This window comes from Emys orbicularis, chromosome 11, assembly GCF_028017835.1.
Source record: "Emys orbicularis isolate rEmyOrb1 chromosome 11, rEmyOrb1.hap1, whole genome shotgun sequence".
NCBI lineage: Eukaryota > Metazoa > Chordata > Testudines > Emydidae > Emys > Emys orbicularis.
Window position 1 is genome coordinate 21,298,492 of NC_088693.1, and position 16,380 is coordinate 21,314,871.

The window sequence follows — 16,380 nt, forward strand, 5'->3', positions numbered from 1 at the left end:
TTCAGATGCATGGAGTGAAAATTACAGATGCAGGCATTATATAATGACACATGAAGAGAAGGGAGTTACCTCACAAGTGGACAACCAGTGTTGACAGGACCAATTTGATCAGGGTGGATGTAGTTCACTCCCAACAATAGATAAGGAGGTGTCAATTCCAGGAGAGGCAAAGCTGCTTTTGTAATGAGCCAGCCAATCCCAGTCCCTATTCAAGCCCAAATTAATGGTGTTAAATTTGCAAATGAATTTTAGTTCTGCAGTTTCTCTTTGAAGTATGTTTCTGAAGTTTTTTTGTTCAAGTATAGCTACTTTTAAATCTGTTACAGAATGTCCAGGAAGATTGAAGTGTTCTCCTACTGGCTTTTGTATGTTACCATTCCTGATGTCCGATTTGTGTCCACTTATTCTTTTACGTAGGGACTGTCCGGTTTGGCCAATATACATGGCAGAGTGGCATTGCTGGCACATGATGGCATATATAACATTAGTAGACATGCAGGTGAATGAGCCCCTGATGGTGTGGCTGATCTGGTTGGGTCCTCTGATGGAGTTGCTAGAGTAGATATGGGGACAGAGTAATGTGTCATTATATAATGCCTGCATCTGTAATTTTCACTCCATGCATTTGAAGAAGTGTTTTTTTTACCCATGAAAGCTTATGCCCAAATAAATCTGTTAGTCTTTAAAGGTGCCACCGGACTCCTTGTTGTTTTTGTGGATACAGACTAACACAGCTACCCCCTGATACTTGACAGCATAGAAATTATAAATGACACTGATCACTTCCATGAAACAGAAGATTTGCAGACTACTACTGTAGCCTCAAGGACCCTCTAACTAGCCAACTTAGATATTTATACTATACTCATTACCATGTATCAGAGTGTCTAACTCATACCTGTTCTCTCCCCCCATAGCTAAAACTGCCAAAGCCGAAGAGTAAGAAGATATCCTGAAGGTACTAAAAATGGCAGCATAGAAGAAAGATGATGCCAGACCAAGCCTAGATCTTGGACAAAGCCTCTGTCAGCCAGAAATTTGCTGAGTTTCTGCAGATGACAGCTCCTGAAGAATCTTCAGGAACACAGACTCGGGTCTATAGAGAAGGCCCTGAAAATTCAAATATCCTTTTGGTAAACCCTCTCATGTTCTGCTTAAGGGATTTGGAGTGGTAGTTCTCCTACTCACATCCATTATTAGTTTCCCCATGAAAGTCTCCTGTCAAAAATGCATAGCTAGAGACTGTAGCTGCCTGTCAGAGGCTATTTTCTACTATGGAGCTACTCCAAAACCAATATATACTTCATGTAGGGTGCTCAGAAAGAACTTTGAAGGGCAGGAACAGAACCCAGATCACAAGTCCCAATCTAGTGCCTTTACCACAAGACCAACTATCCTCTCTAGCCTTCTTTCTCCCGCACTCCTGCTTTCCTAAGAAAGCATTCAGTCACAGCTTCTCTCACAGTTCAGCCAGAAGTGTCAGTGATGCATCTCTGACCATATTTCCTTGGCTCATCTGGTTTTAGCCCTGTGTAGTAGGTTATCTCTTCAGAAATTGTGTCTTCCTGTGCCCATGGAAGGAGTTTAGTGTATTGTAGAAACATGTCAGGTTCTTGGGTGTGTATATATATCTCCTCAATATATGTTTCACTCTATATGCATCCGAAGAAGTGGGTTGTAGCTCACGAAAGCTTATGCGCTAATAAATTTGTTAGTCTCTAAGGTGCCACAAGTACTCCTGTTCTTTTTGCGGATACAGACTAACACGGCTGCTACTCTGAAACCTGTCAGGTTCTTGCTGATTCTCTTACACCCTCTGCTGATGAAAGGGCTGCATACTATGTCAACACTAAACAGTTATGTTGAATTGAATCCATCTTTCTTTCTTTCTTTCAGAAGACTCATAGAGATGGTTAAGATGATTGTGTAATTATGTGAAGTGCCACATGATTCCTATTCTATCATCCATCACCACCCGTTAGGCAATAAATTCAAGAAGTTTTTTGTAAATAACCTCCCTCCTCCCAGGGTAATCCATTCATACATGAGTTTATCATTCTCTGGACATTCTGTCCTCTTAACATTCTAATGATGGTCTTAATGGTTGTACCCATAAACAACTGATTGAAATTAAAATTAGAATAAATTAATAATTCAGCAGGTGGCAAAATTGGAGAGGGGAGTTCTATGTTGGACAATTGGCTGACAAATACAAGTTTGATTTTAATATCCTTGGAGATATATTTGCTAGTGTGAATTTTGATTTAAATATGAAAATAGCTCCAATTAGTGAATTAAAATCCAAGTCTAAACAGCTCTGAGCTGTTTAGTACAACTGAAACTGAGCAATAAATAGTAATTGGGAATGTTTAGTTTAACAATGGATTGCTTGGAATGCTGCTTTCTACTTAAAAGGAACAAAGTTATTCAGCCAAAACTGCCTGAAGGCTTCAATTACTCACTCTGTAGCAGTACAAACTCATAAAATGCAAGTTTACTGTTTTGATAAGATTATGATGAACTTCTATTTCAAAAATGTTGCACACACAGATTAGAAGACAAGCCAGCAACATAGGCCAGTCTATTATTGAGTCTTCTTTTCACCAAATAAAAATAACTCCAGTGAATCTGCCACATAAAATATGTTCAAATAGTAACAGAAAGAATCAGACAAAACAAAAGAATATTTCTGAGAACTGCTGCAATTCAGAGTTCTATTCAGGATGTTACAAAGGCTTTTCTCTGGCTTAACCAAAAGTTTCAGAACTCTTGTAAGAAAGCCCGGTTTTGTGAAATTATAGCCCAGTTTTAAAATTAATTCTCATTATAATTGCTCAATGACTACTAGCCAAGAGGGGAAGGGACGGTGTCCCTAGCCTCTGTTTGCCAGAAGCTGGGAATGGGCGACAAGGAATGGATCACCTGATGATTTCCTGTTCTGTTCATTCCCTCTGGGGCACCTGGCATTAGCCACTATTGGAAGACAGGATATTGGGCTAGATGGACCATAGGTCTGACCCAGTATGGCCATTCTTATGTTCCTTATGCTAATTCTTTACTTCTTGGAACAAGTCATTCTAGAGCACTGTAATGGGGGCCCTCACCCATGGTGCAGCCCGCAGTGGTCCCATGCAGTGCTGCAATTAAGTTTCTGCCTGAGTTTCCCCTACTGGTGTTCAGTAAATCCAATAAGGCTTATGTATACTGAATAGTGTCCCTTCAGGGATCTAGTTTATATAATCTAAAGGCAGAGAATTACATAAATAGGCCTCCACCCCGGCATCCTTGCTGGAGGCGGGGAGGGACTGAGTTAACTGTAGTCTATTAACCCCACTTATGTCCATGTCTCGTTGACCCAGAACCCTCTTCTGGAGTCAAGGCCTCTGTTGTTAGCTAGGAAAGGGTCTCTCCTCTTGAGTCATGGTCCTCACAGGGGTCAATCAGTGATGACACTTCCTCAGAACAGCACATAATTCCTTTGATCTGGGGCTCACATGCTACCTAGTGAAGTCCTTTGAGGGTTGGCATTCATAGCTCTTCCCTTTCAAAGCCTCCCCCACCTAGGGGCACTCTTCCTTCGATTCCTTTCCTGGTGAGCTCCCTGAGAAGTCCTCTCTTTGGAAACTTTGTCTTTCTGTATTCTGGGAACTGTTCCTCTGCTCAGGAAGCTCTTTTCTCTAGAAGATCCCACTGGGAGTAGATTCTTAGCTAGCTTGCCTGGGGAATTCTTTTCCCAGGTACCTCGTCCCTGTGTTCTCTCCTGCCTGAGGCCACATCACCTGTTATAAGGCCCAGCTGTTCCTTAACTAATTAACTACTGCCCAGCTACACAGGCAATCAGTTATCCCCAGGTGGATCTGGGCTGGTTCATTTTCTTTAGCAGAGCTTGTCACCAGCAGGCTGACAGCATGACCGCCAGCTAACCTGTAACAAGCACACAAGAGAATAATAGCTAGTACTAAGTAATACTCAGGAGTTGGTTCAAGAAGTAACTATAGTTGAACAAGTGAGTAATAGTGAACCTAAATAATTAAGCTCAACATCCTAGAGAGAGAAAAATGCAAAATAACTAGTGTAGTAAGATGAACTTTTGAAAGAGGGATTTTTTTTTTAAAAAAAAGAGGATGCTAGACAAAGATTCTGAAGTCAAAAATAAAGAAATTGTAATTTTCTGCTTGGTTCCACCCTCATTTCCACAAAGGCATTATTTGAATGTGTGGCAAGTTTCATCCCCAACTCAGCTATATTATTCTGCTCAGCCACTCCTCCTCTTAGGGCTGGTCTACACTGGGGGAGGGGTCGATGTAAGATACGCAACTTCAGCTACGGGAATAGCGTAGCTGAAGTCGACGTATCTTATTTCGACTTACCTCGAGTCCTCACGGCGCAGGATCGACGGCCGCGGCTCCCCCGTCGACTCCGCTACCACCGCTCGCTCTGGTGGAGTTCCGGAGTCGACGGGAGCGCGTTCGGGGATCGATATATCGCGTCTAGATGAGACGCGATATATCGATCCCCGATAGATAGATTACTATCCGTCAATTTACAGTTGCTCTGTTGAGGCTCTTTCTCTCTCTAGTTGTATAAGCTTGGCTTCCTTTGCTCCACTCCCATTCAGCTAGCACCACTGGTTCTCTCTTGCAATTTAAAATGCTGATGCACCTGACACCATTCAGCTCACTCCCAACATTCCATATTGTCTTTGTCCAGTGAACATGAAACCTGAAACTTTTACTCGCCCGAAACTCCTGAGAAATAGAACTTTTCCAAGTTTATTTAAACCCATTTCTATTTGAAGTGCATATGCAGGGATTGTATACTTTTCTATGAAGGATTAAACCAACAACTCAGATTGCTTCACAACATAATATTTAAAAACATCACAAGGAACTTGACAACTCTTTAAAAATACAAGGAAATTGCATTTTATGTTGATTTTTTTTTCTCATTTATCAAGACATATACTGTCCTTGTCTTCTCTCTTCACAACCATCTCCTGATTTGCAAGAAACATTCCACTATTGTAAAAATTACATTATAGGGAGTATGACAGCAAACCCTATATTAAAGTTGCCTAACACTTTCTACCTTAAAAAGGTTCTTGAGACCTCTTTTTACTTTGAAATTTTGTAGGGGGAAAACTCCTAGGATTGGAGGGGTGTCTTTTTCTGACCTTGTGAAAATCCACATAGATTTGGCAGTTCTAAGATGCTTAAAATCACCATTTTGCTCCTGTGACTTTGGAATTACAGCTTGTTTTTGGTAGCGTGCTACAAATCCTCCACATTCTATAACACTGCACACACGCTTCGCCATTTTGCTTCAGCATTTGATACAGAAATGCATGGCAACATTAATTCTCACATTTACCAATGTTCAGGTACACGTCTCCATGACCTTATTCTTCCAATGTTATATTTGTATATAATTTTTATTTTAAGTTATGTTTCCCTCTCGCTATACCTTGTTTTCCTGCTGTGATGGTCTTATACTAACATATCCAATTATAGTTTAATCACTAGCACAATCCTACATGTTCATTGATAATACAAAGAGTTAATTTATTCATTCTAGATGAATATGTTAAGTATCTATTATTGTTAGGTTACTAACAGTAATAACCCTCCAAATATTTTTAAGAAAAAATTTCCCACAATAGCTCACCCAGGACCTTATTATTTAACTAAGCACTGTCATCAGCGGTGGCTCTCAAACAGAAATATGCATACCACTGGGGGTACCAGAGATTTTGCAGGGGGTACAACTGCTTATCTAGATATTTGTTTAGTTTTACAACAGGCTACATAAAAAGCACTAGCGAAGTCATTACAAACTAAAATTTCATACAGCGAATGACATGTTTACACTGTTCTATATACTATACACTGAAATATAAGTACAGTATTTATATTCCAATTGATTTATTTTACAATTGTATGGTGAAAATGAGAAAATAAGTAATTTTTCAGTAACAGTTTGCTGTGACACTTTTGTATTTTTTTGTCTGATTTTGTAAGCAAGTAGTTTTTAAGTGAGGTGAAACTTAGGGGTAATGCAAGACAAATCAGACTCCTGATTTGTAGTCTGGAAAAGTTGAGAGCCACAGGTCTACAGGATGACTATCAGAAACTATGCAGATAACACTATGCCATTAAATGTTCTTAAATGTTCCTCAACTAAGGTTATTTCACTACTGAATGCAAATGTGAAAATTCTCAAAAAAAAAAAAAAAAAACCAGTTAAAAAAGATAATTATCCTAAATAGTTCAACTTAAGCCGAAGTTGTCAGACTGATGGTTGAGGGGTGGTGACTGATTTTGACCAACGCAGAGTAAATTTTTAAGATTGGGGCTGCAGCTGTGGCAATACTGATATACATCCAGCAATGGAGTATACAACTTTTCTTTCACCCGCACATGCTGTTTAGCTTGCTTTGCATCTTAGTTAATACAAACTGCCTTTTTGCATGTCTTCTCAAGAAGACTATATGACCCTATAATCATATAGTCTTCACAGTCAATGTAAAGTGTTCTGCACAATTCAGATAAGCACTGAAGAAACTGCTTTAGTCCACATTTAGTCCACCTTTATAAGGCTGTAATCAAGCAGTATCCTAATCTTGCATATTGAATCCCTTTCTATTTTTTATCATCTTGTATACCATAGCAGATTTAGCTCTTGAGCTTACCTTTTTATCTCCAAGTGCATAATTTATCTCTGTGTCTCATGACACATGTGAAACTAAACCAGTGTGAGGGAAAAGGCTTGTTGAATATTTTCCATAGGAGGTTTATTCTCTGGATTGTGCAGTAAGATTTATTCCAGGATTTGGCAATAAAGTGCCTGTACTGAATTATCTCTAATTTATATTCTTAAAACGTAAAAGGTATCAAAAGAGAAATACCAGAAACTGATTTCCAGAATGAAAAGCACTTTGCATTTGCTTTAATGCCAATTTAATTATTTCAGCTATTTTTCTCTTGCTTACTTTGCATATTCATGCTTACTAAATATGATACCATAAAACAATATGTGATAAAAACTCTCTAATTATAAGACTTATGTTCAAAAAGACAAAATGAATAATGGGATATTTAAACACCCAGAAGAAATGAAATACCAGAAAGAAAACAGAATGACCACCATCACAAAAGACAGGAATAAAACATGATAGCAGATAATTTTGTCAAAAAGAGTCATAATGTTAATAGTTCCTCACATACTATATCCTAGCTAATATATCAACGGTATTAAAAATAAATGTTAACATATTACATCAATGGCACACATTAAGCAATATTAATGTTTAGTAAAAAGCAGTTATAGGTAGTACATTTACTTCTATTTCTGTCCTTTGCTATGAACTAAAATGTAAGGGCCAAATTTTCTTTCATCAGAAAGATGGGATTCTGAGCAGACGTCTGTGGCCCACTTCCCTACCACTTCACACCGCAGCAGAAAAGCGGCTCTACTGTGGAACACCACCTCTTCAGGGGGAACAAATGGGAGGAATTCATGAAGTCACATATCCAACACCTTTATTTCTGCAATGGGTGCAGACAACCCTCTGGAGATATGTTCCAGACTGAGTATTGAGTGGTTGTGAGCCTAAAGCCTGAGTTCCCCATATCTTTCCTTCCTATACCCACGACAGAAACACGCCCATTATACTATATTCAAAGACTTATATATTCAAAGACTATATCCAAGGGTCTTTGTTGGGTCAAAGAATATGCCTCTAGGATAATTAATTTCAACTTCAGCCTATATAATATCAATTGCAGTCCTTTATGCAAGTTCATACAGTTATAACAAATCTACTCTAACTCCCATTGACTCCAATGGGCAGTGGACTCTGTCCAAATGCCTTAAAAGGATAAAATAAAATAATGACAATTAAATGTATATTACATATTCTAAATATATGTATGTTTCTTAATATCTTCTATATTACTGATATATACTACATGAAACACAGCACTTTAAATATCACATAACATAATTTCAATATTAAAACAACTTTAAATAAAAAGGAATAGCATAAAACAATATTTACCAACTGGGTCTTTTTGATTCTGAAAGAGTATTTTGCTGTTACTGCCATCCATGTTTGCCATATTAATTGTGTTCCCATCAGTCCAGTAAAGCTTCCTTAACAAGAAACAAGACTGACTGAAAATTTGGTTTCATATACGCCATGTTCTAAATGTGTCAGTTTTGAAAAGATGATCAAATGAATAGTATATACAATGTTGTTACAATATGAATGGCTGTACTACCTAGTTCATAATAAGGTTTGTTATAAAAGCCTTCTGTATTCAGTGCAAGAAATTCTGTATAAAAGTTCTGAAGCACATGCATTTGGGACAAATAAAGTAGAAATCAGCAAGTCTAGCACCTGTACTTATGCTTTTTCTCACACACACACACACACACACACACACACACACACACACACACACACACACACACACACACTCTCTCTCTCTCTCTCTCTCTCTCTCTCTCTCTCTCTCCCTTTTCCTTTCCCTTGCTGACCTGCAATTATATAAGGCATGCTAATGAAATGTCAGAAATAATTGTAATAAGATCTATCTGTATTATTAAGACTGAGAAAATGAGTTGTCAAATCCAAGATATTCAATATTTTTTCATAGTAGTCCTAAAAATAAAAGCAAGTACTGAAAAGCCACCATGCCTAGTGACAAATACAAGGAATCTTTCCATATATTTTATGAAATCCCACCAGTTAAGAATAATCATACTTTACCCCCTGACAGGGTGAACTGCAAGACACTGGGGTTTATCAATTCCATGGATGATTGAGGTTTTCAAAGAACCATCTAAATGTGCCACATTAATTTGAGTTTCATCAAACTCCGAGCTAATCCAGTACAAATTTCGTGACACCCAATCCACTGCAAGGCCTCTAATACTCTGAATATCTGCAAAACATGAAAGAGCAAATTAAAAGTGAATATAGGTTGTTCATTTGGTTTCCTTTCCAAATAAATTATTTTCTGTTTTAGGGGAAAATAATTTATATTTTAATTTGTTAGCAAAATTGTTCAAGATTGCAATCTCATTCACTTATCAACCATTGTTAAACCATGAATAATCGTTAATGTTCTGCTGAGCCAGATGAAAGCCTACAGCAACAATTAACATTGAAATTGCACTAAACAGTCAATAATTCTCAGCAAACACTGAGGAGTAAAAAATAGATATCAATCGTATTGTCCAAGGATAATAACCAAATGTAAACTGTATAACTGGTAGTGCCTTTTCCAATTTAGGGGGAAAGCATTATTTGTTTGTTTTCAATACCTCTGCAACAGGTGTGCTGTTTAAAAAGCGTCAGTTTGACAAACATGATTTGGAAGAAATCACCCTCCCTTAACAGGTTCAGAGATTAATTTCTATTTTTAAAGTTAATTTATACAAAATCAATCATGATGTGTGACGAAATCTCATGCTCACTCTGAGGAGGATGATGGTTCATAGGCGGGCTGTTAAAAGGCCTCCTCAAACAATGAGCCCAACTGCACTGACTGATTCCATTGGAGTCCAGCACGATTCCAGAAGTGCTGTTTCTCCCTACTTTCTCAGCATCAAGGAGGGCACTGGCACCAAAGATACAGATTCAGCGTCACTGGTCAGCACCTGAGCCAAATAAAGCACTAAGGAAGACCCCAAACCTGAGGACTCCAGTAATGTAGAAAGATAGATACAGCATTGCCAGTGTTGTAGTACCTAATTCCAGAACTGGACTCCAACTAGGATCTGGAAAAAGGTGCTGGTCCCTGTAATGAAGGCTTCAACTTGCTCCCTCTGTGGGACATAGAAGCCAAGGATGGCATACTATGTAGCCCTGTACAGAACAAAGGCCTTGAACCTGGATCATATCCAAAGTTCTTACAGCCTCCTTCCTGACACAAGCCAGCACCAAAGTCTACTATTCTTTACAGGTTCAGCCACAAAAGCCCAGTAAACCAAGCACCAAACTGGGAATGACTACATCAAGTTAGATGAGACACTGGATATGAACATCAAATTCAGGAATACTATAGAGGCAAGACATACATTTCTAGAATCCATATGTTTCAAGATCTTACTTGGCCATGATTCCAGAACTATCATTATCAATCTAAAAACTACTACTGGGGGGAAAAAACCCTAAATCAATGCATATACATAAAAAGGTATATTAGAGAAATCTGATCAAAGACCAGAGTCCAGGGGCAGCACAGTTCTGTCCACAGCTAACTGAGAAATAGAAGGGACTAAAGCAAGTGGAGCCACAAGGCACTCTTACCACCTTGTTCCAAATGTTTGAAGCTACTCACATGGCCCAATATTAGAGCTTTCCAGTAGGCTCTGAAACTCTGCATTTTTTTTTATTAAATAGTTTATACAACAACTCAATTTTTTTCTGGCATTCAGCCACTTCAGCTGATAAACTCTTTTTTTCTAGAAGAATTCCAGCACCTCAGTTCAGGTCCAACATACAGAACTCAGAGTCTGTGTGGTTTTTGATCTGGCCACTGTTGACTCCATCACCGGATTCATGAAAACAGTGGGAAACACACAACATTCTCCCCAAAATACATATATCAGCCAACTTAGAAACATCCAAAATTAAATGAAAATGCTGACACTTCTTCACCACTTGATCTAGAAAAGAATACAAGTACACTGCCGGCATATTGCAAAGGAGAGCATAGTCTCGCTACTTGTCAAAATTTGACTTGGGGTTGTCTGGAGAGGGGCTAAAGAAAAGCTTTCAATGTTACTTATTTGATCATAAAAATGAGAAAAGGTACAACCCTCCACAGAAGTGCTATTTTCCTTGTACTGTTCTTGTTTGGATTTTGCCTCTGAGGAGTCAACCATCACTTCAGTTTCTGAATAGATACATATACCTCCAGAAAGTTCTCATTAGACTGGCCCTCCTGATTTCAAGCAGGTGGTTTAGAATGTTGTATTCATAGAGAGGAGAGGAGACCTGCTGCTCCCAGTACAGGAATTGACACTGGTTGCACCAAAACGGTAATGAAGCCAACAAATGGAGTAACATCAGTACTGGTGAATACTGGTGCTGAGTAGGTGGAAACAGCAGAGTTCAGATCTCAGAGCTAATGCAGTCTCTGCATTCACAGTGCAGAGCACTTCAAAACAGCACGGTGCAATCTACTTATGTGCTATCAAATCTGAAAATATTTCAGTTGCTCCCTCCTGGAATGTACAAGCTTTGTGTAAAGCAAACAGGAATCAAATGCTGAGACTTTGGTGACTGGAACGTCTCAAGGCAAGCAGAGTGCCTTCTTCAGGGGCCAATACCTCACTTTGATAGGGGAAAAAAAGAAAAGAAAAAAGTCACCCTTCAGTACTAGAAGGATGGCACCCAAGGATGGAGGGCACTGATACCTCAACTCAGCTCAGGACATCCCTACATCTTTCTGAGGAGAATTATTTGCAGGCTGGCAGGGGAACAATCAGTCTAGGCTTTCCCTGGACCTGCACCAGTGTGGTTGATGTCAAAATGCTTGGTGCTCCTCACTGGAGATCAACTTTTGTGAAACACAGCAAGCCCAGTAAGCATTAGGAATATCAGTATTTCTAAAGAAGGATATTGGTGTTTCTACAGAAGGATGAGGAGTACAACTGAGGACGCATTATGCACCTAGCCAGTCATGATTCTTCTCTGGACAAATGACTTAGTAGTTGTTCATGTACACACATACATCATCTAAGTAAAATATTGTCTCTTTATCAATATTTTATCAAAGTTTCCTTTGTCTACTGTGATAAGAAGAGCTGGCCAATTATGAAAATAGAGAAAAAACAATACAGCATTAAAGCATCAATCAGCCAGAAAACTAGCACAGGCCAAGTGTAATGGAAGGAAACAGGATCAAAAGGTTGCACTCCTCAACAATGATGTATTGGCTATGGTCAAGTATGATAAAGAGCCTCACCGATACCAATCAGTTGAAGCTTGGACACAGTGGAAGAAAGCAACAAGTATGTTAATAATGGTAATATTACAAACATTCTAAAGCCAATATAGAGTACAATTCTTTAAGGTGTAAACTATGCAGGCATCACCCCAAAGTTACTGCCACTTTGTATTTTTTGTATTTGAAATTCAGGTTGTGGTTCACAAAATATATCTGAATGGCGACAAGTAGGCAAGCACAATGGTCCAGAGGGAGCTCATCTTTTCTGCCAAAGTCAGTGTAACTGACCATGAAATAGAGCAGGGGTCGGCAACGTTCAGCACGCGGCTCGCCAGGGTAAGCACCCTGGCGGGCCGGGCCAGTTTATTTACCTGCTGACGCAGCAGGTTCGGCCGATCGCGGCCCCCACTCGCTGCGGTTTGCCCTCCCGGGCCAATGGGGGCAGCGGGAAGCGGCGCGGGCCAAGGGATGTGCTGGCCGCGGCTTCCCGCCGCCCCCATTGGCCCGGGACAGCAAACTGCGGCCAGTGGGGGCCGCGATCGGCTGAACCTGCCGCGTCAGCAGGTAAATAAACTGGCCTGGTCCGCCAGGGTGCTTACCCTGGCGAGCCGCGTGCCGAACGTTGCCGACCCCTGAAATAGAGCATAAAAATGCATTAAATGTAAAGCTATTTTCAGTACACTATTTTTTTCCTGCTTTTTGTTTTTAATTTTCTCCTTTCTAACCTTTCTAGGAAGGCAGCATTTCTTCTGCTACATAAAACAAATTTATTTTTTTAATAAATATTAGATATCCCAGATAAATCTTAATTATATTCAAAAGCATATATGTTTTATGCCTCTATAAAGATGAAATCAATGTCTTACTAAATTAGTATTGGTCTATTAATAAACAATATTATTCTGCACCAATTTTCTGTAATCCATTTAAAATACAAGTCACAAGAAATGCGGACAAATTTCTATTTTCCATAGTTAGTACACATGCATATTTATTATTATGAATGACTATTATTTTTAAATAAACATTATGCTGTTCACCTCTTGAGATAACTGTTTCCAATCCAGTCCCATTAATAAAAGCACGCTTGATGGTTTGTGTTTTTACATCAGTCCAGTACAAGCGTTCCTCTGCTGCATCAAAATCTATGACCGTGACATCATCAATGTCAGGGACCGTGAAGGCAGTGATGAAGTTGAAGTATGGATTCTCTATATCCACACCTCTTATTTCTGACCGTCTTGCATAAAGAAGAAATTTCTTCATTTCTGTACGAAAAAAGGAAAATATTTTGTTCCTTAATTAAAACTGACTGGATTCAAAGTTATCCCCTAAATATTATTTTACAAATTTTAAGCAAAGTTTGTATCAATGAAGTAAGAACAATGTTTTGTATGCAAATCTGTTGATATAATGTGTAGCAAGCTACTACAGAGAAGTAAAATGTATTAATTTACACATATTTAAAACCTTTTCCTAATCGATTATATCAATGTAGCCTTGCAGGATTCCAAAGAAAGAACAGACTGGAAGTAGTATTTTAAAACTATTAGCTCCCTGAGGCCAGGTCTACAGTACAAACTTACATAAGTATTACTATGTCACACAGGGGTATGAAAACCCCTAAATAATGCAGTTATACCAACCTAATCCCAGTGTAGACAGCACTATGTCGATTAGAGGACTTCATAGAATCATAGAATATCAGGGTTGTAAGGGACCTCAGGGGGTCATCTAGTCCAACCCCCTGCTCAAAGCAGGACCAATCCCCAACTAAATCATCCCAGCCAGGGCTTTGTCAAGCCTGACCTTAAAAACCTCAAAGGAAGGAGATTCCATCACCTCCCTAGGTAACCCATTCCACTGTTTCACCACCCTCCTAGTGAAAAAGTTTTTCCTAATACCCCCCACTGCAACTTGAGACCATTACTCCTTGTTCTGTCACCTGGTACCACTGAGAACAGTCTAGATCCATCCTCTTTGGAACCCCCTTTCAGGTAGTTGAAAGCAGCTATCAAATCCTCCCTCATTCTTCTCTTCTGCAGACTAAACAATCCCAGTTCCCTCAGCCTCTCCTCATAAGTCATGTGTTCCAGCCCCCTAATCATTTTTGTTGCCGCTGGACTCTTTCCAATTTTTCCACATCCTTCTTGTAGTGTGGGGCCCCAAACTGGACACAGTACTCCAGATGAGGCCTCACCAATGCCGAAGAGAGGGGAATGATCACGTCCCTCAATCTGCTGGCAATGCCCCTACTTACAATGCCCCAAAATGCTGTTAGCCTTCTTGGCAACAAGGGCACATTGTTGACTCATATCCAGCTTCTCATCCACTGTAACCCATAGGTCCTTTTCCGCAGAACTGCTGCCTAGCCATTCGGTCCCTAGTCTGTAGCAGTGCATGGGATTTTTCCTTCCTAAGGGCAGGATTCTGCACTTGCCCTTGTTGAACCTCATCAAATTTCTTTTGGCCCAATCCTCTAATTTGTCTAGGTCCCTCTGTAAGCTATCCCTATCCTCCAGCGTACCTACCACTCCTCCCAGTTTAGTGTCATCTGCAAACTTGCTGACGGTGAAGTTCATGCCATCCTCCAGATCATTAATGAAGATATTGAACAAAACCGACCTCAGGACCATCCCTTGGGGCACTCCGCTTGATACCAGCTGCCAACTAGACATGGAGCCATTGATCACTACCTGTTGAGCCCAGTGATCTAGCCAGCTTTCTCTCCACCTTATAGTCCATTCATCCAGCCCATACTTTTTTAACTTGCTGGTAAGAATACTGTGGGAGACCGTATCAAAAGCTTTGCTAAAGTCAAGGACTTCTTCCTTGCAGAGGAGGATTAATTACGCCAATGGGAGAAGCTTTTTAAGTGTAGACCTGCCCTAAGTGTTATAATAATCTAGTTCTCTACTTGCTCATCTTTGTAATGCCAAATGGTATTTGAAATCTCAGGAAAATCACTGATGTACATCAGGAAAGAATTACAAACGGAAGTAGTTATAAGAAGCTCTTCAGTGTCTGCACTGATTACAAATAGATGAGACAAAAGCATGGGGAGAACAAAGACGGGGCCCATTGTTCAGCTGAATCCACTTACAAAATACACAATAATAATGTTAATATATGATACATGAATAGATTATATCAAGGGCAAATAGAACCTTTTCCCCCCTTGTCTCTAAACTACTTAAGATGTTTTAGAGAAACGCGTCAGTGTATGAATTGCAGAGGTAAATTTTGTTTTTTTAACACATTTTGGTATAGCAAAATATTTTTCTAGAGATTTCCTATTTAGGTACTGCAAAGAAGAGTGCATTAAAAGCTTTTACAAATAATGAACAAATTTATTTGACATTTCTGGGGCTATTATAAAGCTTTGCTTATAATCTTTATACACCCCCCCCCCCCCTGCAAAGCTACCTGTTTAATGGATGTTCTTCATTTTAATTCTTAATCCCCCAAAATTATGCTAAGAAGACTTCAGAAGAAGAGCAGGTAGAGATTAAAGTTATTAGGTATTTTTTTATGTCATCATTTTCTGATGCTGCACTTTACACTTATAAATCTTCCTGTACTACAGAGATAAGTTCTACTAACACATGACATACATAAGCAATAGAAAAAATGAACACGTTTATAAATATCAAAGTTCCACACATTGCATATATTAGAATAATTTATCTGCTTTCAAAAATGTAGGTGCACCTTCAAAATTATCACTAAAAAGCACTGTACAGACCATTTTAAAGATTAGTAAACTCTATTCTGTCCAGTTTAAAATCTTACCTCTAATGAAATCAGAGAAAATTTGGTTCCCAAGAAAAAATAAGAAACTTACCATAACATGTTTTCTTGTCTATGGACAGTTTCATCAGATGAGGACATGTACATGCGGCACTTCTATTGTGATTGATCAGACACATATGAGAACACGGACCTCTGCCATTGTTAGCAGCACAAGGATTAGGAGCTGGAATTATATAATGAGATATTCATAGTGGATAGAATAAAGAGTTTAAATAAAAACAACCTCCTTGGGCCAGGAATCAATCTTCCATCAATGCGAAGAGTATGTAACCATATAACTATTAGTGTCATTAATATCATGATGTTTATCAACGTCTATCACAATTGATTACAAAGCACTTTACACATTTATATATAAATAGAGATCACTTCATCCATCAAACAAAACAAAAAAATACTGGGGAAAGAAACAGCCAACCAATGTACATAAGCACGCGCGCGCACACACAAACACAAACACACACACACAAACACATGAAGGGAACAACAACCTCTCCAATTGAAATTGAAAGAGAATGGTAAACAGCAGAACCTAATTATCCGTGGAGGAATTTGGTCTGAATACAGGGTTTAAAACCAGAGATATTTGTAATATATACATGAGGTT

General features: G+C 39.1%; 1 protein-coding gene across 1 annotated transcript in view; it reads right to left on the reverse strand.

Moving 5' to 3' along the window:
- LRP1B (LDL receptor related protein 1B) overlaps positions 1–16,380 on the reverse strand; it is a 1,070,902-nt gene that overhangs the window by 436,563 nt on the left and 617,959 nt on the right. The window contains exons 28-31 of the mRNA XM_065413676.1: positions 15,805–15,936; positions 13,001–13,228; positions 8,771–8,945; positions 8,057–8,151 (exon numbers count right to left, since the gene is read on the reverse strand). Coding sequence (XP_065269748.1) covers positions 8,057–8,151; positions 8,771–8,945; positions 13,001–13,228; positions 15,805–15,936 — 630 coding nt within the window. The remainder of the gene's footprint in view (positions 1–8,056; positions 8,152–8,770; positions 8,946–13,000; positions 13,229–15,804; positions 15,937–16,380) is intronic.